This window comes from Maniola hyperantus, chromosome 5 (genome assembly GCF_902806685.2).
Source record: "Maniola hyperantus chromosome 5, iAphHyp1.2, whole genome shotgun sequence".
Classification (NCBI taxonomy): Eukaryota; Metazoa; Arthropoda; class Insecta; order Lepidoptera; family Nymphalidae; genus Maniola; species Maniola hyperantus.
In genome coordinates this window covers 7,084,493-7,107,653 of record NC_048540.1, presented here as the reverse complement: position 1 = coordinate 7,107,653, position 23,161 = coordinate 7,084,493, and the positions used below count along the sequence as shown (strand labels likewise).

General features: G+C 37.4%; 2 protein-coding genes across 3 annotated transcripts; both read right to left on the bottom strand.

Annotated features, from left to right (window-relative positions):
• Window positions 1-3,259: 3,259 nt before the first annotated feature.
• On the bottom strand, window positions 3,260-15,633 carry Rab3 (RAS oncogene family member Rab3). Of its 2 annotated transcripts, XM_034968531.2 has the most exons (7): window positions 15,458-15,633; window positions 15,115-15,331; window positions 8,947-9,053; window positions 7,560-7,677; window positions 7,227-7,345; window positions 6,592-6,763; window positions 3,260-6,165 (listed from the first exon to the last, which is right to left on the bottom strand). In XM_034968531.2, exons 3-7 carry the CDS (start codon window positions 9,051-9,053, stop codon window positions 6,019-6,021), a joined length of 663 nt encoding a protein of 220 aa, XP_034824422.1. In that variant the 5' UTR covers window positions 15,115-15,331; window positions 15,458-15,633; the 3' UTR covers window positions 3,260-6,018. The 2 variants fall into 2 exon arrangements, with proteins under 2 accessions (XP_034824422.1, XP_034824421.1); XM_034968530.2 differs by lacking the exons at window positions 15,115-15,331; window positions 15,458-15,633 and adding an exon at window positions 9,805-9,916.
• Window positions 14,071-14,793, bottom strand: LOC117982529 (uncharacterized). Its single transcript, XM_069498683.1, has 2 exons — window positions 14,584-14,793; window positions 14,071-14,400 (listed from the first exon to the last, which is right to left on the bottom strand). Exons 1-2 carry the CDS (start codon window positions 14,791-14,793, stop codon window positions 14,071-14,073), a joined length of 540 nt encoding a protein of 179 aa, XP_069354784.1.
• Window positions 15,634-23,161: the final 7,528 nt, after the last annotated feature.

Below are 23,161 nucleotides of genomic sequence, written 5' to 3'. Positions count from 1 at the left end.
GAATACTAAGATCGCAATCTATTTTATCTTAATTTGTATTGTACAGATCTTGGCGTTCAAACTTTCGAGAGCGATATCCAAAAAACAACATATTAATCGTGGTGTTAACCCATTATTTACATTATACCTATAGTGTTCATCACTGTTTACTTATTAATGAATAATCCAATCAAATCTATCAACTTGCAAGCGTCCACAGCTTGGCATACCTAAAGTAGGTATTTTTGAGAGCGCTACCAAACACGGTCCCTCACCTGCCTCATCTGCTTTCCACCATCTTCAAAGGTTACCAGTGTATTACCTACCTGACCTGCCTACTCTTACCCTTTATATTGCCTTTTAGCCGTGTTTTAGAAGTTTGATCAAATACTAGCGCCATCTAAAGTCCGTATGAAAATGTACATCGTCACTTTTTGTATGGAAACTGCCCGAAAACCTCACCACAATATTTCGACGACGTGCGACGAGTGACGACCACACTAAAGTAAAAGAGGGCGCTAAGGCGCTTCGCTTAGTTGAATTCCATGGGACTATAAAATTTGAGTTTTACCTGTATATTCCAAAACATGTTTATATTTATTTTTCTGCATAATCGTTTTTGATTTATTGTGCGAAATGTCAAAAAAATACGACTGTGGTACGGAACCCTAGGTGCGCAAATCTGACTCGCAATTGGCCGGTTTTTTTGAGAATTTCGCCCTTTTATAATATAGTATGTATAGCAGGTACGCGACAGGTCGAAATGGCAAACGGGGAGGGAACACAGTCCCCGCGCTCACCCGGTGCGGCGAGCGTGGGTGACATACGGGTGTGCGGGGTGTCCCCCCGCCTCACATCCCAATTTCATAGGTTACCTAATCTATCTAAATTCTATGTACTACTCGAATGGTCAGTTTTTTAATTTACTTTGTATCATATGTATCTAGCTATCACTTTGTCAGATTTTATCCATACTAATATTATAAATGCGAAAGTGTTTCTGTCTGTCTGTATATCTGTCTGTCTGTCTGCTAGCTTTTCACGGCAAAACATTTGAACCGATTTCGATAAAATTTGATACAGAGTTAGCTTACATCCCGGGGAAGGACATAGGCTACTTTTTATCCTGGAAAATTAAAGAGTTCCCACGGGATTTTTAAAAACCTAAATCCACGCGGATGAAGTCGCGGGCATCATCTAGTTTTAAATAAATTAATAGGTAGATGGTTTGTTACAGACCGCAGTGATTTTGTGCCTTGATGAATGTGTGATTGATGTGATGTCAAATCCACACTGGGCCAGCGTAGTAGACTACGGCCTAAACCCTTATTCTGAGAGGAGACCTGTTCTCAGTAGTGGGCTGGCGATGGGTTGATCATGATGATGATGATGACGTGATGTGTCTTAGATATAGTATTTATTACTTTTTAAAAAATTACTACAATGCGTTTCTCATGTCATGTAGAAGCTATTTAAAAAGCAAAATAAATATACTTACTTCTTAATTCTATAGTTTTTATTCCTATAATTTTGTAGCTAATTGGAAACCTTGGAAAAAATGAAAAGGAAAAAGTGAAAATCCATAATAGCTGTCGTAGAACATTGCATAGATAAACTAACATTTACCACATCCTTGACCCATTATGTGTATCGTTTTATCGTATACAAATCGATAGCACGTCGTCATTCGTCACATATTTAGTCGTACTATCAGTTAAGTAGGTACGCCATCCCATCAGGGGCAACGTAGTACTTTTAACCTACCTAAAACTACTTTTAGACCTACATACTTTGAATGGGTATATTAAAATACCCAGTAAACACTACTACAGTACGCGGCAGAAAGTACCTAATGTACATCGACATTTAGAAGGAAATAGCAGGTTTCCATATGTTACCAACGATTACTCTCATATTTCGGCCACATCATACGGCGGGGGGACGACAGCTTAGAAAAGCTCATAGTGACGGGCAACACTGAGGGCAAAAGACCGAGAGGCCGCTCACCAACTAGATGGTCCGACCAGCTAAAGGAGTCCAGCAGGTGTGGATTTCATCACATTGTAAAAATGGCCACCGACAGAAGCCGATGGAAACAGATAAGCCATTCGAGGGCAGTTTGCCAGGACCACGATCTTCAGCAATGAAGGAACGACCGGAGAGAGAGAGAGAGAGAGCAGGTTTGTAGAGTCCTGCCTGAGTCGCTGTCTCGTCTCTGTCGTTGAGACCGACAAAACGTCATATAGGTATGAATGACAGAGACAACACTCACAAAGCCAAAATGTCATTCTGAAAACGGGCCGTGCATTACTTTCTGCCGCGTACTGTACCTACTATTACTACATTGAGAGATAATACTCTGTGTTAGCATTTTATGGTGAGTTGGGTCGCAATTTCCTAAAACACCCTTAATGGACTAAGAGCCCGTGAGGACCAGACACTTAGTATCGTGGCAATGCGATGGGGACAATGCGCGGAGGAACTTTCAGCTTTTATAAAATAACGAAGGTCTGACCCTCACAGGCTCTTTCTCTATAAAAGCATGGTCAAAGCGCTGCTTACTCGCTGGAATAAGCCGGTGACTTGGAACTGGTGTCCGACCAAAGTTCAATTTCTGGTCAGAACTAAAGCCAAAGCCAATTAATCGGCTATCACCACAACCTTTGGCCGAAGTCAAAGCCGAAGGTTTAATTATCCTAAGAAATTATGTTTGAGATTGGATAAAAGTGTATAGAATACATATAAGTTGTGACTGTTGTCTCGTTGAGAGGAGACCCACGTTTAGTAGTGAGCCGGCGATGGGTTGATGATCATGATGATAACTATTAACTCATCGCCGGCCGGCTCTCTACTAAGCACGGGTCTTCTCTCAGAATGAAAAGGGTTTATTCCATAGTTCACCATAGGTTGAATATTGCTATTGAGTTCGACCCCAGGTACGCCCCTTAACTATATACTTGAACTACGTGCGTTTTAAGCAATCAAAAAGCATAATTTGCTTCAACGGGAAACATCGTGAAGAAACCTGCGTGCCTGGGAATTCTCCATAATGTTCTCAAAGGTGTCTGAAGTCTGTCATCCGCACATGGCCAGCATCAGCGTGGCTTATCTACTAATGCTGGGTTGTATCACCCAGATACTTACCTATATCTTAATAATTGTTAAAAAAATTATAATTGTTGAACATAATTATTATAGTTTATATAGTAAAGTTATTTCACTTAGTATATTACGTTCTGTGTCTATTACTATACGTAAATAATAATTGTGAACGTAAATCTCTTATACACGGCATTATATTTTAAATAATTCCTTTATTTAACGCACAACAAATATAATAACGTACATTTATTAATACATCTAAACGATTAATATTTTTCTGCTTTCAGTGAGAATTAAAAATAAATACTTGGTAAAAAAAAAAAATATACATAATTTCATACTATGAAGGTCAAAAAATGTTTAAATTTTAATTACATCAATAGGTTAAACCGTTGATAATTTGAAATGTACTAGGGAAAAACAAATTATGCTACAAAAATAAAATTATCGAAGAAAAGACGCATTTGCCTTGACCAAATCAACCTAGTTGAATAAAAAAGTAAAACTTTAAAACAATACTTAATATCAGATAAATTATTATACTTAAGGTAAGTAAACTGCTTTTGCTTTCTTGAAATTCACAAGAAAACTATCTAAAGCCATTCACTACGATATGCCATTTCATGCCTTTCTACTCGTAATACCCACACGTAACTAGTTTACCACTACTACACCATTAAAAATTTCCTCGATTTCGCGCTTTTAGTAGTGAAAAGTGACCAAGTATTTTTACATATTTTTTTATACGACTGTTTAATTTCCGCTGAACTTTCCTATGATACCTACTTACCTTCTGATTGTAATGCCATAATACTTGGTCGCTTTCTACTTTTTCTGAGCCTGCGTCATATATCTTTTTCAACCACAATTAAATTATACAAAGCACAATACTTTGTAAGAGCTGTATAGATAATTATAAGTTACTTCGAATTGACATTCGTTTATTCAAATATAGGTCAAGAGCTCACTACAAAATACAGAGACAGAATTTGCTAAGACATAATAAGAATACATTTTAAACACATCGTGTGTGGTAATCCAGCCAGTCTGTGTTATTTTACTATTTTTATGCCTAAATTAGAGCACGCACGTTATAGATACTTTATAGGTGGAATAATAATTTTTATTTCACAAACATATTATAATATTTTTAAAGATTACGTTATTTGTCTTTTCAAAATACAGACAAAGAATAATACTATGATTTAATATATCTTAAATAAATAAGTAAGTACGTATATTATGCCCATGTATAATAACAATATGTCCACAGATTTTTTATAGACGTACCTAATTTAGTTTAAATAAAATTTTATAATTTCATACTTAATCTAAAAATAATGTGCTCAAGTGTCAACAGAATTTGATATATAAATTGTATTGTCTATGTCTTCTACACAATAAGTCTAACGATAGTTCAACGCGATAGAAACACATTGAACACTAGATAATACATCATTTGTAATGATCTGATGAGATAGCAGTTACAAAGACGATGTATATCTATGCTTGGTGATCAAACGACAGTGATTAAATAAATTCCTATCGTTATAATATAAATTACATAGCATAGTAGGTAACAAGAATACAAACCGCTTTTATAGTAAGTAGATAATATAATACTATACAGTTATTTATACACTGGTGAAACATATTTACAAACACTTCAGTTAATAAGCAATTTAGAAATTAATATTGTTGTGATTGATACACATATTATGCCAAGCCACAATCCTTGAAGCTTAAATATATATTTCGCAGTTAGAATATACATATTTAATTTTATAAATAATTAAATTCATTATATTGACAGTGTATAGCAATTTTTTTAATTAGATTTATTTCGAATGACAACAGATTACCTACATTGTAACTTTTTCTAAATTTTGATATTATCTAACGCGAAGCCACGAAGTGCATCTTAATATAGATCAAGAGCTAGTACTTTTTAGATTTATCAATAAAATAGTAGCCCATGATCAATTTGTGGACAATGCACAATTTTCATGTAAAGACATTATGGGTATGCCAAAATTACAAGCTCTTAAACTATGTTAGGTTAAATAACATTTTGTAAAATCTAAAACTAAAGTGAAATAATTTTTATTGAGTTAACTAATTAGTAAATATACAAAATTACCAGAAATACGAAGTGTTTAAATTATGTCTAAAAATATTTTGCGCTTTTAGAAAAAGTTCTAATATATTTGTAAAATAAGCTGAAAACTTTGACTTTGGTCCAAACTCTGCAAGTTATTTCCTTCTTAAACTCATACAAAATTACAGAAACTACTTTTTTACTGCGCAAAGTATTATTTAGCACAACATAAATAAAATTATTCTTATACTAGCACTCGTTGTAATACTTGAACCACATAATATATCAAGTAAATCATCTAAAACAAAATCAGAACAATCGCATGAAATTATGAGAAGCAACATAATAAGGATTAATATTAACATTCATAGAAGAATCAGATCCCTACTCCAGCTCGTGACATATGCTAACTAACACCTAAATGAATAATAATAATAAGTGACCATTATTATTGTTACACAGATTTAAAATATTTCAATATTATGTAATTTTACGTACTAAATTTAATGATGAATTTATTGGAAATAATACAATAATATTTAATTTTAATATCAAGAAAACACATCACAGGGATATTAAAGATTAGTGTTACAAAAAAGAAATAATACTTGGATCTTGGCGAATAATGAGGAACTATTAAAATTTTACTTTATACTGTAGCTTCATACTGTGTAAAAATATTAGTTTCTTGAAGATACTGGACAATATTTTGATACAAACGTAAAGTAATTTGTTTTTCAGTAAAACGACTCCCGGAGTCTCTCGTCGAGACAGGTTGTTATCAGTACCAGTACATTCAAGGCGCTCAGATGATCGTTGCCAATATAAAATGTCTCATATTAACAGTTGCAGTTAGGGTTGCTGTTACCCTGCGGTTGTTCCGTAAGGCGTTGACCACGAGCGCCTCCTGCTAACATAGCTGGTTCCGAATCCAAGCTTTCAGACATCTTGTCGCAGATTATGTCAACCAGCCGCTCAAACACCGTCTAAAATTTTACAAAATTATACTATCAAAATACTGTTAAAATTAATCCAATATCAAATAGGTACTAATGAACCAATCTTTATAATTTTTCAACTATGGTAATTTATTATCGCAATACACCTAGATATCACGCTTATGTACGAATTAATACACGTAATTGTACACGTTCTATGTCACTAATATTTTTGATATGTATACAGATTTCTCCGTGCTTTCTGAACCGATTGGAAAGAACTTTTTTTACTCAATATGGGAAGTTTGTGAGATGGTTCCACAAAAATTTCTGGATTCAACTTTTTAATCCTGATGCTGCAGGGTTATTCAGTATTAAGAATTCTGATTTGTTTTACCTTGAAACCACATGTATGTGTGAGTTGTCTATGCCACTTTCAATTTTTAAAGTTTTATGTAATTACAATAGGTTTACCTTCACATTTATATTTTCTTTAGCACTCGTCTCGTAAAACTCAACACCAAGTTGATCTGCAAGTTGCCTGCCTCGTTCTGCGCTAACTACACGTTCTTCCTCCATATCGCATTTGTTTCCCACTAGAATAACTTGTGCATTGTCCCAGGAATATGTTTTAATTTGTGTGACCCTGTTAAACACAAATAAAATAAGTTTTTTTTTAATTTTGGCTCTAGTCAGACCTGCTGGCAAGTGATAATGTAGCCTAAAATGCCTATACACTTTTGACTTGAAGGTAGGTATATTAAAAAAAGCTGTTAAAAAGTGAAGGGGAAAACTGATGCTGGAAGGGTGTACCATATCCTAGCGGTTCGAATTAGGAACGAGGAAGCAAATCGCTTCGAACGTGTCCGTAGAATTTTGCCATTTAGGTACGGGTGTAGACCTTGACGATAACTTGCGATAGTAGAAAGGTGAAGGAGGAACTAGGTCAAAAAGTTCTTGGGTATACTCTCTGAAATATATCGATAGTATTTTATAGTTCCTGTGGTTAGGATTCTTTAAGTAATAGTTTAGTTCCAAGATAGTATTAGAATTTCGTTATTAGAGTAATACGTCTCCTATCAACTTAAAATTCAACGATAACCTCTTACCAATCTTGAACACTATTGAAGCTTTCTTCATTGGTAATATCGTACATTAAAATGAAACCCATTGCCCCTCGATAATACGCTGTTGTTATGGTGCGGTACCGTTCTTGTCCTGCGGTATCCTGAAATATTGAAATATTATCCAACATAAGCTATATTATTAAAAACATATACACTGCTGATAGTCTCATCGCTATAGACTGTAGAATTCGTCTTACGGACAGAATGATCATCAATATCATCTCAACTCATTGCTGACCCACTTGTGTTTCCTCTCAGATTGAGAAGACCTATCAATTGTGGTAAAATATATAATAGATATAATCATATACGCACCCATATCTGTAGTTTTACGCGTTTGTCATGGCGAAAAACTGTTTTGACCTTGAAGTCAATTCCTACAGTCGACACGAACGCTGACGTGAAAGAGTCATCCGCGTACCGGAAGAGGAAGCTGAAAATACATTCCACTTTTATAAAGAACACACCATTTTTTTTCCTTATTGTTGAGTGCCAATTAGCTACTCAATTGTATTACGATCTAACTTTATTTATGACTAATAAGTAATTTTATTTTAACCCAAACTTATAAATTATCTTACATACTAAGAAATTGTCCAATGACGCATCTTAGTCTTTCTTGATCTGAGATACACTTTGTTCTTTCAAGAACACACAATATACCGAAAATACATTCCACTTTTATAAAGTACACACAATATACCTAAATTACATTTTCTAAAGAAAATACCGTTTTTAGGGTACTTTGTTATCTGTCCGTCTGAATGTCTGTCGTGTCTGTCAAGAAAACCTGTAGGGTACTTCCCGTTGACCTAGAATCATGAAATTTGGCAAATGTGTGGGTCTTATAGGTAGTAAATGAAAAAATCCGAAAACCGTGATTTGTGATCACATCATAAAGAAAATGTGTTCATGAACATAAATAATTAGTATTGTCAATTTTCAAAGTAAGATAACTATAGCAAATGGGGTATCACATGAAAAGGATTTACTTGTACATTCTGAAACAGCTTTTTATTTATTTTCTTGCATAATAGTTTTTGATTTATCGTGCAAAATGTCGAAAAAAATACTGGAGTACGGAACCCTTGGTGCACGAGTCTGACTCGCACTTGGCTGGTTTTTTTTTTAACTATTGAAACTGATTGCCTTTTGGCACATTTATACCTTACTTTAGTTAATATTCAGGATATTTTTTTCAGAAAATCATCAGGGTTCTTTCGGGATAAGGAATATTTTTTGTCTATTTTACCCCGTATAAGAACCGGTCTGAACTAAACCGATGGATATGCCATCAGTATAAACATCTAGCAGTAGAGTTAAACTCAAACTCAAATCATTTATTCAGATTGGGTATTATTGTATACACTGTCCGACTGTCAATTGCTGAATTTGCACCATGATGTATGGTGATGATTAATTACGTAAACTAATTATAGAGTTTCAGAGTTACAGAATTACGTAGGCTATAGGTTCATGACGACGACGACGATTAGATATTAGTAGCTGAGAGCAATGAACGCCAAATTCTCCTCCAAACCTCCACATAATTGCCGACTTGCGTCAACGTTGCTATGACAACCTCTTCTAAGAAAGCATTTTCTGAAATTCCACACGAGTGAAGCCAGGGTGGTTTTACTAATGAATAAGGTAATGATTATAGTTAGTCCACCCCGTAGGTATATTACTGCAAAGTACAAACCTTGTCTTCCCAACAGAACTGTTGCCAATGATGAGAAGCTTGAACATGTAATCGAAATTCTGATCCGCTGCATCTTTCTGCCATTTCATATCACCTCCACCGCCCATCTGAAATGAGACACACATTGAAACAAGAAAATTGTTACATGAATATTAGCACCGCATGTCACAGTGGGACTTTTGTAACAGTAGTACAGCTGATTCCGTTGTAGATAATAATATTGTCGCTTATGTTTACGGCAATGACTCTACTTCACACTCTTATATAATCTAAGTTCATAAAGCTTTTCCATTATAAAAATTTAGGGCTATGAACTTTTGCTCGTAGTAATACTAAGTAGTAGTAGTAGTACTTGCTAGTATGTTTAGTCCTCCATACTTGCAGTTGGTTATATAACGAAATTTTATTACCATCATCTAATTTTCTATTATTAAAAATTAACTGAGCAATTTCGCAAAAATCATATTGCAAAGATAGACATTAGCGGACGATGGAAAAAGTTATGCTTGGAGTTTCTCTACATGGTCAAATCAAATGAGCCTCAATAGCTCAACCGGTATAGGTGTGCTGAAAACCGAAAGGTCGACGGTTCAAACCCCGCCCGTTGCACTATTGTCGTACCTACTCCTAGCACAAGCCTGACGCTTAATTGGAGAGGAAAGGGGAATATTAGTCATTTAACATGGCTAATATTGTTTAAAAAAAATATAAATATAAATAAAAAATCAAAAATGAGGAGATTCGTAGGATAGGAGAACCAGAGTAACCTACATAGGGTCGCGAAGGTTTATGTCCAGCAGTTTATATCCATTGGTTGATTATGAAGATGATGATGAAAGATATTGCATGGTACGGTACCTCGTCATTTAGATTTTTGTCTTCACTATTATTTTCACCATTCATGTTTGCTAGATATATTATACGCTTTTTATTATCTCTAAACACACCCAACACTTAGTATTTACAACAAACGAATGCCATAGTACAGGATCCCCGTACAGCCAGACCTGCCTTATTTTTTTTTAGAAACAAAATGTTTTAGATAGACTAGTTTTTGTATGTACCTTTAACGTTCGGATATTTGCTAGCTTGGACCAAGGGCCAATTCAAAGATATCAGCTGCTCAAGGTACGAAAAAACATTACTGACTTTTCTTAAAGTCTGCCTAACCTACCTACCTAAACCTAAGCATTTGATAACGTTTACGTTTCCAACTTTGTTGTTGTCAGCGCAACTCTTTATCTCTCAGATTATTAAAAAAGGGAGTTTATTCTGAATTTTGTTTGGGATATTTTCGCTTATCAATTCATACGTCAACCACCTACGCTATTGCTTTGTTCGGCATATACAGATAACTTGCATTCAGCTTATTTATGCAATTCAGCAATTTATGAAAAAGTATTAAAAATTCTAGAAATACATTAGTTTTATTATTAAACCGCTTATTTTATAAATTAGAGAGAATAAGAGTAGGTGTAATCGGATCACGTAAATAACAAAATCAATCTTCAAAGAGATTTATTAGAATGAATTTATTAACGGCTAATTCACAGTGAAATGATTCTGATATCAAAATACGAGGAGTCGTTATTATAATCCGGACTTAATCGAAGGCGATTTGATGAACCTACAGACAATGAATTCTTAATTAATATAGCTTCAGCTCGAGTCAGGAAAATGAGTCATAAGACAAAAATCAATAAGAGCAATGTGATTCAGTTATGAAAGTGTAACGCCTTCATTCTGTTTTCCTAGTAATTAAAAGCGTTGATGATGATTGATTATGTGGTAGTTTAAGGTCCCACCGCGACGAGGAAGCGACTAGCTATCGACTATTTTCTTACTCAAGAAACGTACAACCACACACAGCAACAAGAGCTATCAAAGAAAAACTCGCTCAGCGACGCTCTCTTGACGGTTAATCGCGCAGTTTGCGTAGGTCAATTATTATGAATGAATGACGGACGATTACTCGCCCATCACGCTCACACACTCGCCCATAACCAAGCGACAAAACTATGATCCGCTTTTCGTTACTGGCTAACTCGTTTCTAGCGTTTAGCTCAACTCTATCTCGCTAATCATCAGCGGTCGAAGAACTACCATATGTACATAACTTGAATATTATGTTTTTTAACATGGACTTATATTCAGGGTACCGTATGCAAATTTTTAATATTTAACCGCTAATGAATCAAATAGTTACTGAATCTACAAACAGAGAAGCTCGTTCAGTCTTAGAATAACAAAAACCCTGTTCAAAGTCGAAAACATCAATCAATAAATAAACCAATTACAGTAAAATATAGATATAGAGAATACCAATAGAGAGGAGCGACTATTGAACAATGCGAGAAAAAGAAATTCACAAAGGAATACAAAAGAAAGTAAACGATGGTATGTATAACTTCTATCTTAGAGGTAATTAAAACGCGAATTTTTTATACAAGGCGGATATTTTTATAAAGACGTCTGGTTTTACGGGGAAACAATTTTAACTACCAACATAAAAGTGACTTAATAAGTATCTCTTTCTACAATGTTACAAAAACCAGCCAAGTGCGAGTCGGACTCCCACACCGAGCGTACCTTGAAAGGATACGTGTAAATGTTTTATCTCCAACTGCAAATAGGTAGATATAATATGTAGTTTGTAATGACAAATTTTTGTGTGAAATAAATGTAGATATGTACGGTTTTCGGATTGTCCATGCTAATTGACTACTTTAACATAATGATAAAATAATTAAAGACATGGAGAGTGATTTAGCTACTTTTTATCCTGGAAAATTATAGAATCCACGCGGATGAAATCGCGGGCATCAGCCTTGTTAACAATATCCTTGCGTTAATTACACATTAACATCACGCTTGGTCACTTAAAAAATTAAACTACGGCTTCGGTAGAATCTGGATATAAATAGTAGCGTTACTATATCAAAACCAGCGTGCAATGATATATGTTGCGATAGTGGAATTTATAACCAGCTTATTTCCCACTACATGATATAAATTTATTTAGGAAGTCAACGGTATACAAAGATTTTCTTTTTATATCTAAACTAGCTTATGCTCGCGACTTCGTCCGCGTGGACTACACAAATTCCAAACCCCTATTTCACCCCCTTAGGGGTTGAATTTTCAAAAATCCTTTCTTAGCGGATGCCTTCGTCATAATAGCTATCTGTATGCCAAATTTCAGCCCGATCCGTCCAGTAGTTTGAGCTGTGCGTTGATAGATCAGTCAGTCAGTCAGTCAGTCAGTCACCTTTTCCTTTTATATATATTTTTTATATTTATTTAAAAGTAAGAAAAAAACAACAAACTAAAATAAATTGAATTAAATCTAAAACCTCACCGAGACCACCGCAAATATAAATAAGTATAGTCCGGTTAAATAGACATGCAAGTTTACAATATTCGCATAGGGCTAAAAATTCGTACGAATGTTTGGAACACCAATATTAAATGAAATTGTGAAAAGTCTTCATCGATTAAATGTATTGATGTTCTCAACATTCGTACCAATTTTTAGCCCTATGCGAATTATTGTAACCTTGAATGTCTATTTTGACCAGACTATAAAATAATTTATATCCCGTAGTGTGAGATAAGCTTCATGAAATATTCATAGTAGGTACATTCCATTGTGTTTCCAGAGTTTGTGCATCGAATCCGAAGCGTGCGCCACGTAGGCTGGACAAGCTCTCGACTCTCGAATGCTGCGCCAACATTGCCTTGCATATTTTATCCCATTTGTGAAATATTTTTCACCCCTAATTTTTCGGCCATACACACGACGGAAAACAAACTGAATGTTAACTTGATGCAAAGTTTCGTGAGTTATAACCAATTACTTATGTAGGGGTAGATTTGAACATTTCGGTTCGAAATTATTGATGTTGTACCGATCTAAATCTAAATAATATAAAAGGAAAAGGTGACTGACTGGCTGGATCTATCAACGAAGTGATCTCAGAGCACTGAATGGATCGGGTTGAAATTTGGCATACGTACATATAGCTTTTACGACGTAGGCATATAAAAAATATTTGAAAATTCAATCCCCAAGGGTAAATAATAGGGGTTTGAAATTTGTATGAATGTGTGTCAGTTTTAAAGATAGTTATCCATAAAAATTGGTATTTAGGCTTACGGTTGAAAATGGGCATGGAGTTAAATAGGGGATGAAAGATGATGAAAGATTTTCGACTAAAAGTTAACGAAGTATAATATTATTATCTAGGTATTTCGAGGTTTATATTCCAAGGGAAAAAGGGTAGGGAAGTGGATTTTTATAAGAGGCAGCTAGAGTACATTTCTTGTATAGGTTATAGGTACAAGAAGTGACACACACACGAGATTTCCCACAGAGAAAGTCGCGGACAAAACTGGTACCTAAAATATATTTTAAAAAGTCCTGACCTACTCACTGACTGACTCTTCAATGTCTAGCTCAAATCCTTGGACCTGTAAAGCTGAAATTTTGTATTGCATTGCAGGTTTTCTTCATAATGTAGACAAGGATATTTCCCATGAGAACTAAGCCGCAGGTGGCCGCTAGTATATAATAATTTTACCAACACTTGAAGGAAATTCCGACATTTTTAAATCAAAAATATTGCGGAACTGAAGTTAGGGATTGAACCTGCATCCCTCTGGCTATCGCGGCCTTGAAGTTCCTTCAGTTCGTTTACACTACGATCCCTTCACTGCCGATGACGAAGTCAATAGGTATTTATAGCTTTACCATCATCATCCGATAGACGTCCACTGCTGGACATAGGTCTCTTGTAGGGACTTCCACACACCACGGTCTTGCGTTATAATATATCCAGCAGGTAATAATGATTGTTAGTGAGCTTAACCAAAACGTAACTAAGTAGGTATGTACTTATACTAAGTAAGTACCTTTTTTTTCCGTTGGTAAAAATGCTATTAGGCATGCCGCACAAGGGCGGGTATGTGGGACTCACTCGCGGTTTTTTTTTAACCGCCATCAGCATACCCACTAAAAAACCCAGCGGTGCCGTCTGCGTCAAGTATAAGACGTCTCAGGATCCCGGATATCGGATGCGACTGAGACGTCCTGGCGTTGGGCCGGCACAAGTTTACTCCCAATGCCTAGGGCAGGAGAAGGTGAGCATACTGTCTCCTTCTCCTCCCCTGTCTTCTTCTGCGGAGCGGGTGGGCGTCGGCGTCCAGCTCTCGTTCCCGCTCCGCGGCCTCCTTCAGTGATATGACAGTTTCACAGAAGGAGGCCATTACGCCCCAGCTGGTCTCACTACTGATCATCTCGTCTATTGCATTTGAAAGTGAGAGGCTTCTTCTGAGGGTCGACGACAGGATGTGCCGCTGGGGTCCCCATGCCGCACACTCTACCAAAGTGTGATATGCCGTATCTTCTGGTGCACCACACTCGTGGCAGGCCGGCGTCTCCTCCGGTCTCGCAATCTGATGCAGGTACTTACCAAAACAGCCATGCCCTGTAAGCACCTGCACCAGCCGGTACGTCAGCACTCCATGTTGCCTTTTAAGCCATCGCTCAAGGTATGGCCGAATCGCTTCAACCGACCAGGTACCGGCGGCAGGCGTCTCTAAGTCCTGCTCTCATCTATGGATCAGAGCTGCACTAGCCAGGGCTCTTATTGAGCGGTTCTCCTCCGCCTCTGGTCGCTCTCCCCGGGCCCTCGTGACCGCACGGTAGCGGTATATCACGGTGAGCACCTCAGCCTGGAGTTCCCAGGGTGGGTCACCCGCCAGAAGAGTTGCGGCTGTCCAAGATACCGTGCGATACCCACGAATTGCTCGAACCGCAATGATTCTTTGTCGTCTCCGCAGAAGCATCTTGTTTTGTGGAGTCAGGGCATGTATCCATAATACTAAGTAAGTACCTACTTAATTCACTTTTTAGGCATATATTTTCTAAATAATAGTTAAAAAGATGAAGTGAAGCTTATAACTGAAATGCAACCCAGGTAGATTAAAATAAAAAGACTAAATAACTTGAATACCTACGAGTATAAACCACAGTATTGGAATGCAACAAGAGACTGAAAACATGTTCTACTTGATGTACATGGTAACATCTACTGACGTAACTCAAATTACACACAAAGAAAGCATATCATAGAAAGCAAAAGATAAAAAAATATAGCTTGTACGAACCTTTTATTCGTTTCTGTAGTCAGTCGACGAGGGGCCGTCAATATTTATATTTTATCGGTTATCGCTTAACTGAGTTTCAGCAATGTAACCGAAGCACGCCGCGTATCTCTGTCCCTTTTACATTCGCATCACGCAACGGGAACGGATGCCAGCACACGTTTATCGATTTCTTCTGCTTCGTAACTTCTGTGAACTCCGAACCACTCTAGAATACCTTCTGTATTAACAAAATGATATAAACTTAATACGAAATAATATTAAACACAACGCCACTAGCTCGTTTGACTCGAGCGTACGAAATCGATAATTTACGAGTAGAAACGTCGTTACAAGATTCACTTACACTGGGTCGACTTGAAGTTACATTAGTGGTTTTTGGGATGATTTATAATACTCCTTTGCTAAGCCATAAGTCGAATTACAGTGTTTCGCGCTCACAGGTCACAGCTGTTAACTCCGTCCTGCTAAGGTCCCACTGTGGCACGAGAGTGGGATGGAAATTCAAGATGGCGGAGTGCTGCGCGCGCAGCAGTTCGAACAGCCTGTCAAATTCCCCTTACAACTTATCTGATACACAGTCGAGTCGATTAATCCAGAATCAAAGTTTAGTTACGTATTTGCACAACGTTAACTTAACATTAAGTGGGTAGGTACCTATTTGAATTAGGCACGATTCCTTCCTAAAGCTTGATCAGTTTTTGCTGAGTATGAGTTGAAAATTCGTTGTAAAACTTATAACTTGTAAAAAAGTTTAACGATCCCATAGAAACAGACGACAACAAACACATCCACTTATTTGCAAATTGTGAACCCCATACATAATATAGCTAAGCACGAATTGGAAATCTGTGGGCGCCGGGCGTCGAAAACTTATTTTTAGAACCGAGCTTCTCAGGATTAGGCGGTAAAACATTTGATCTTAATATTATTAATCTTGACGATTAAAGACCTCAACCTTAATTTTTTTATTTAAATATCATCTTCTGTATATATAAAATTCAAAGTCCTGACTGACTGACTGACTGACTTATATATAAACGCACAGCCTAAGCCGCTGGTCCTAGAGACATGAAATTTGGAAGTTATGTTTTTTGTAAAGAGTAGGTATCCACTGACAAAGAATTTTTCGAAATTCCTGCCCTAAGTGGATTAAATGGAGGTTGGATATTTGTAAGAAAGTCCTATGTTTTTGATAAAACCTGTATAAGTTATTTTACTAAATTCCCTCTTAAGGGTGGTAAAATAGGGAATGAATCTGTGGTTATATCTCAAAAAAAAATGTGTTCATGAACAATAATTTAGTATTTTCATCTTTCAAAGTAAGACTACTATACCAAATGAGCATGGGGTATCATAATATGAGAGGGCTTTACCTGTAGTTTTTAAAACGGATTTTTATTTGTTTTTATGCATTAGATTATGTCGTGTAAAATGTCGTAAAAATACGACTGTAGTACGGAACCCTCGGTGCGCGAGTCTGACTCGCACTTGGCCGGTTTTTTACCATACATGATACCCTACTTCTACCGCGTGGTTAAAACCCGTAGAGAAACCCTTTGATTTTTCGGGAAAAGTAGCCTAAGGTATGTCATCTCTCGGACGCAAGCTGTTTCTGTACATCGACAAAATCGGTCAAACGGTTGGACCGTAAAAAGGTGTCAGATAGACAGACATACATTCGCAACTGTACCTACTATATCGATTTTTATAATATTTACTTATTTTGTCCTGTACAAGAAAATTGGCACTTTCTCAAGTATTTTCGAGGGGAGTATCTTTGTTTTTTATACCTACTTACTAATAGTAAAAATCTCCAAGCGTTGACTTAGTTATTTCTCGTACTTCAGCTTTTGTTATAGTACTTGTGTACGCGAAGACAGGTTGTGGGTATACGGTACATTCAACACAGGCACTCCATTGTGAAGCCGCAAATGAAAAGCCTTGACCTCTTCTTGACCCAATTACAGAGGTTCGGACTTTTCCTTAAAATGAAAACGGAGAGGTCTCCACATTAAACGTTAAACGTATCATATTATTCACTCGTAATGTAACTCTTAGAAGATATAGGATTTCTTCAATTTTTTTAGATTACGTTCACGTGTGTTCACGTCAAAAGTACGGGAACATGGACGCGTAATTCATAATTTATGTTTCTGTTGTCCTTTTGCTAAAACGCGGCTAACTCCAAAAAATGGTTCTTGAATAATTGTTAAAATGCAGGGAAATTTAGAAAAACTGATGTTTCTAATTGATGTTGCATGCCATGTTTTTAGTTAACTTTTAGTTTAGTCCTACGTACCTACCTACTACGTAGCATACGTTTTTGATTTCATGTTATACAACTAGGTACATAAATATATTGTCGCCATCTATATGGGAATTTTAACAATATGTCACCCAGATACGAGTAATGTATCTACACGCAGAGTTTTAAAAACGCGACGACGACGACGACGAGTGTGCAGATTAACCTAATGCCACGTCTTTCACATAGATGTCGCTAGCGAACAAATCATAATAAAATTGCTGACTGACTCATTCTGACTTCACCGGCTCCCACTTGCCGTTTGTCGGGCCCGGATTTAAATCGGATGTTCCAGTGGCAGAACATTTTATATGAAGCTATTCACACTTGAAACCGATCTTGTGTCAAAATGTATTGTGCCACCGGAATTACTGACCGGCGGCGGCGGGGTGATTACGTATCTCGCGACAGGCTTGCGACAGGCGTAAATCTCGCGATCATTGCTGTCAAACATCCGGCTAGAGAGAAACAGCAATAGCCACAAAGCAAAATAAGAAGAAGAAGAAGAGAGACAGCAAATGAACTGTCGCATTGCTACTACTGTCGCGTTGCTGTCGATACTGCAACGTTTTACGTTATCACCCCGCGGAACACCAAGCAATAAACGACAAACGACAAGTGGGAACGGGGGGTAAAAAGTTACCTACCTATTCTTACTAAAGTCCATGCTAATAAAATTATAAATTCGAAATTGTGTGTCTGTAGCTTTTCACGGCTCATCCGTTAAATCGCTTTTAACGGAAGGTACAGAGATAGCTTAAAGGTAGTATATCCCAGGGAAGAATAGACTACTTTTATCTTGAAAAACAAAAAGTTCCCACGGGATTTTCAAAAAACTAAATTCACGCGGACGAAGTCGTGGAAATAATAGTGTCACTCTCTTTACCTATGCCTACCCATGCAAAATCACGTTGATCCTTTGCTCCATTGTGACGTGATTGAAAGACAAACCAACAAACCAATAAACCAGCAAACAAACACACTTTCGCATTTATAATAAAATTATGGGAAGTGATGAACACTACAGGAATCGTCCCATTACAGTTTTATTATAATTAGGTAAGATCGACATTTGTATATTTATTGGCCCGCTTGAATGTAGGTAGGTTATTCTTAATATGAATACGGGCCCTACTTATTAACTTTCAATCTTGGATAAACATGATGCATCACAATATTGTAATTTTGCACTAAAGCGCGATAGATAATGAAATGATCAATCAATGGCGGATTACTTGCGGATTTAGTGAGTGTTCACACCTAACGTAATTTCAGTCACCGACTGTGAGCAGGCTCATCGTGAGCCCCAATGTGAACGTGAAGTCAGACTGCATTATTCGTTCACAATTAGGAGTAGGTAGCCTGGACAATACGGTACTGTGCTACCGCCACAGAGTAGACTATCCATTCATGTGCTATAGGTAGTAGCTACGCATCCAGTCTAGGCGTTAGTTCGTGACGCATAGTGGTATAGGGACAACCCACCACCTCCCATGGCCCCACCAACCTCGCGGTTATATGGGCCGAAACGCGGGAGGGCGCCCGTTCGGTACTTGCTCGGTGGCTCTTTCCCGGGGCGCCTTCTTGACTCCCTACAAATTCTTTCTTTCCTGTCCTTGTCCCTAATTGGTCTTTCTCCCCTTTCTGGGGTAATAGTGGTATAGTACTTAGCTATAGTAAATTAAGCGACCGCCGAGAGCAGCGATAGTAAAGTTATTATCTATACTACTTGTAATTAAAAATCTGTGGCCGAGAGTCAGCGAGTATTTAAAGCAATTACGCTATAGGTAGTCGCTGGACGCTGACTAGGTATTAGCTACCGTAGCGTATTGTCGGTTTGGTGTGGACGAAAAGTTGAATAATTAGTATACCTAATAATATGGAAAAGCAGGAACCTGCGTAACGCTCCCTTACAATCGGCGGCTGACTACGTTAGGTGTGTACGCGCGCTTATAGATGCACAAACTTATCAGTGAATTGTGTAATATTGTTGTATACATATCTACATAGATATAAAACTATAATAATTATTAAATTGTAATATGAGCGGTTTTGTAGCTGGTAGAATAATTTATGCAAAAAAAAAAATCATAATAGGTCACGCGCCACATCCCATAAAAAAAGCTGAAATTCAGTTGTTTTCGAAAAAGTGATTACCGCCGCCCATGAACATTTGCAGCACCATAGGAACCGCCGATGCGTTGCCGGTCTTTTAGGAATATGTTGGTCCGCCCCTTGAATAACCCCATGTTGTAATCTAGTGGGAACACTACCGATGGGAATTGGTTCCACAGTTTACATGTGCGTGGAAGGAAGGATCAGGCACAACGGACGGTCGAAGTGCACCAGACACCCAGGTGGTGAGGGTGAAATTGCTTATGGTGGCGCGCGATGCGGTTGTAGAAAAAGGAGGGTGGAATGAGGTCTAAAAGCTCTTCAAAGCACTCCTCATTATAAAGGCGATAGAACACGCATAGAGAGCTAACGTCTCTGCGGTGCTCCATCAGGCTTTCCAGCGAGCCGTCTAGTTTGGGATCGTCCACAAGTCGAATAGCCCGCCTTTGGATCCGATCAAATGGAAAAAGTTGGTAGGTTCTGGGGTGCACACGCCCAAATATCAATTATCTTAGAAATTCAACAACTGGCAATCAAAAAGTGTACACTGGCATTGTATGCATTGTTACAGTTATTTTATTAAAACAAAAAGAGCGACAACAGTTGTACTTAAACAAAACTTCTTATAAAAAGATTGGCTCTATGTACTATCTGACACCACAAGAGACTTCCATTAATTTAGTTCGGAGACAGCTCTGTTATTTACCAGCAGACCTCAGGTCGCAGTCAAGCAATAACTTATCAGCGAATGAAAAAATGGCTCAAGGCACCTACCCTTGTACTATAAAACTTAGAATACCCTTTATTCAAGCAGTTTTTACTTTTTACTGATCTCATGAATTATTGAAAGTTTGTATTTAATCCGCTACTACTAGGTATATAAATTTTATTGTATTGTTATGGTCATAAGATTTAAATATCCAATCCAATCCAATTCAATCTTTACTTAAACCTAAAATCTTAATCACAATACATTGTTATGGAAGGTCGAAAAAGAATACCATTAGGCGAAAAGCATCGTTAGGTGATTTAAATACACAATATACCTGCCGAAATGGTAGGTATATAATGTATCTATTAAATCTGTAAAGAACTCGTATTTTAGAAAGCGGGCTAAGTGGTGTAGCAAATTTTTTGGCGTCCCTCCGTCCTTATCTACGCGTTTTTGCTGACATTGAGTTTTTTGCAATTACGTACTGTGAGCAAAAATTCGGGCCTGATAATAATTAATTAGATCAGGTCACACAGAGTGTAAAAGTGCTTGAACGTGGACGAGTACTTCATTATATCATTAGCATAAGCCTGTTTGTGTCCACTACTGAACATAGACCAAGTATACAGACCACACACACAATAATATTTTTTCTCTCTAGAAAATCTGATGTTTATATTTCAGCATCCTTTCTTTTTAAAATTGGTGATATTGTACATTTTGAAAATTAATAATATTATTTGTTGTTTTGCCACTGCCCTCGTGACACCGTATATCGGCTAATTTTGGTCCTGAATATTCACCACATCAGAGGGAATTTCCAGTTCGAGGTTTATGCGTCAACCTCGAATTCGAGCTCTAACCTAAATACGCGAGCACTCGTTCAGGACATGCTCAACTGTTTACTTGGTGTTTGTAGAGCTGGAACGCAAACAACGTTGTGATTTGTCACATATTCCTCCTCATTCGCAATCAACCGCCACCTTCTTTAGGTCGTTAATCAAGTGTCGGAGAGAGGTTCTACAGATTGTTCCATACGCTGCGTTTGCCGATGTCTACTCCAAAGGGCGGAGATATGGCAGCGATCGATCCTGCGATAGACATGGCCTGCCCATTTGTAGGTATATTAAAGTATGTCTACCTTAACCAATTAGAAAAGATCTGTAGGAAGTATAGAACTCATTGTAGCGTATAGTAGCGTGGGTACCTAAGTAAGTGGGTATACTTATTTCTCGCAGCAATTGGTAACAATAATTATTTATAGAAGAAAATACAAATAAATAAAAGCATTGCCTTTTGGTAACCCTGTGTAGCAGCACACTCGAGAATGCTCTCTACTTTTCGACCATCGGCCATGGCGATTTTAATGCGTTCCTCTGGCAAAACATACTTGTGTTTTACCACAGAATCTATATCAGTACTAACCTAGTTTTACGCTTTATCTGCACTGATTCTAAAATCTATTTAGATTTGAAAGTTTCTCTGCGTATTGTTTGGATCATGGTGGCTTTGGGAGATAACAGGTAATAAAGGTGTAAAAAATCTTACGTCAAAGTTTGCCAGGTTCATGGCAACCCCCTGCCAGACACCCTTAAAGTTTAAAAGTTTAAGGGTGTCTGGCAGGAGGTTGCCATGGCACTAAGCGTCTGGCAATGCATGACGTGATTTCTAATACTACTTCAATCAATCAATCAATCAGCCTGTTTGCGTCCACTGCTGGACATAGGCCTTCCCAAGAGCACGCCACCACACACGATCCTCCGCCTTCCTCATCCACCCACTTCCCGCTATCTTCTTAAGGTCGTCAGTCCAGCGGGTTGGAGGTCGTCCCACACTGCGCTTGCTGATACGCGGTCTCCACTCCAGAACACGTCTGCCCCATCGGCCATCGGTTCTGCGGTGGACGTGGCCTGCCCACTGCCACTTCAGCTGGCTAATTCGTTGGGCTATGTCGGTCACTCTGGTTCTCCTACGGATTTCCTCGTTACGGATTTTGTCCCTCAGAGAGATACCCAACATAGCCCGCTCCATAGCCCGCTGAGCGACTTACTATTATACTACTTACTCCGAAAAAAATATAAAATTTGGACTTTATACTTTGGCGTGAGATTTTTTACACCTTTATTACCTGTTATCTCCCAAAGCCACCATGATCCAACCAAGAATCCAAACAAACGATCCTCCCAGTTTTTGGGACAATACGCATAGAAAATTTCCGGTTTTATAAATTAACGAAGGTCTGGCACGCGTCTCTGGCTCTGTCATACCGTATTATCTGTCTGAACAATTTGAAAGAATTATAGGTACCTATACAACACTTTATTCAATAGTTTATATTAAAAATTAATGAATAAATTTTTCGTTCTTCATACTCCATTCTTACACTGTTGTTGCAATAGAATATTTACATGCCTATTATTTTACAAAAACAAAAACCAAACAAACACTCTTTTGGTAAAGCAATAATTCATAATTTTTAATTGAATTTTCAATCTAAATTTAATTAATTTCAAATTGGCCACATTGAAAGAACGACGGTCTCGTAAGTAATGTCCTAATTTAAAAAAATTCAGACAGAATTAAATTTTGCGTTCTTTACGAAGTAACCCTCGGAAACAATTATTACGTAAAATTAAAAATATACAGATTGCGTATTTACATAGCTACTAGCTGTTCGCCCCGGCTTCGCTCGGGTGGAATTTAGAAAATCGAGGTGGGGCAAAAATCCTGAAACACGTATTTCTTAATTTGTGACCAAAAATCCATATACATACCGATTTTTATGCTTAAAAAATTACGGACTTTCATACAAACTTTCATCCCCTATTTAACTCCCTTTGTAGTAGAAGTTTCAAAAATCGTGAAGTAAGTACTTTTTTAACCGAAGGCTTAAATACAAGAAGTTATCAATGTAA

Coding starts and splice junctions, on each gene's coding strand:
- LOC117982529 (XM_069498683.1), bottom strand. CDS start 14,793: ATGCTTCTGCGGAGACGACAAAGAATCATTGCGGTTCGAGCAATTCGT. Junction 14,401..14,583: donor ACCGCTCAATAAGAGCCCTG/GCTAGTGCAGCT, acceptor TACCTGCATCAG/ATTGCGAGACCGGAGGAGAC.
- Rab3 (XM_034968530.2), bottom strand. CDS start 9,849: ATGAATGGTGAAAATAATAGTGAAGACAAAAATCTAAATGACGAG. Junction 9,054..9,804: donor ACAAAAATCTAAATGACGAG/GTACCGTACCAT, acceptor GTCTCATTTCAG/ATGGGCGGTGGAGGTGATAT. Junction 6,166..6,591: donor AAGAAAATATAAATGTGAAG/GTAAACCTATTG, acceptor GTAAAATTTTAG/ACGGTGTTTGAGCGGCTGGT.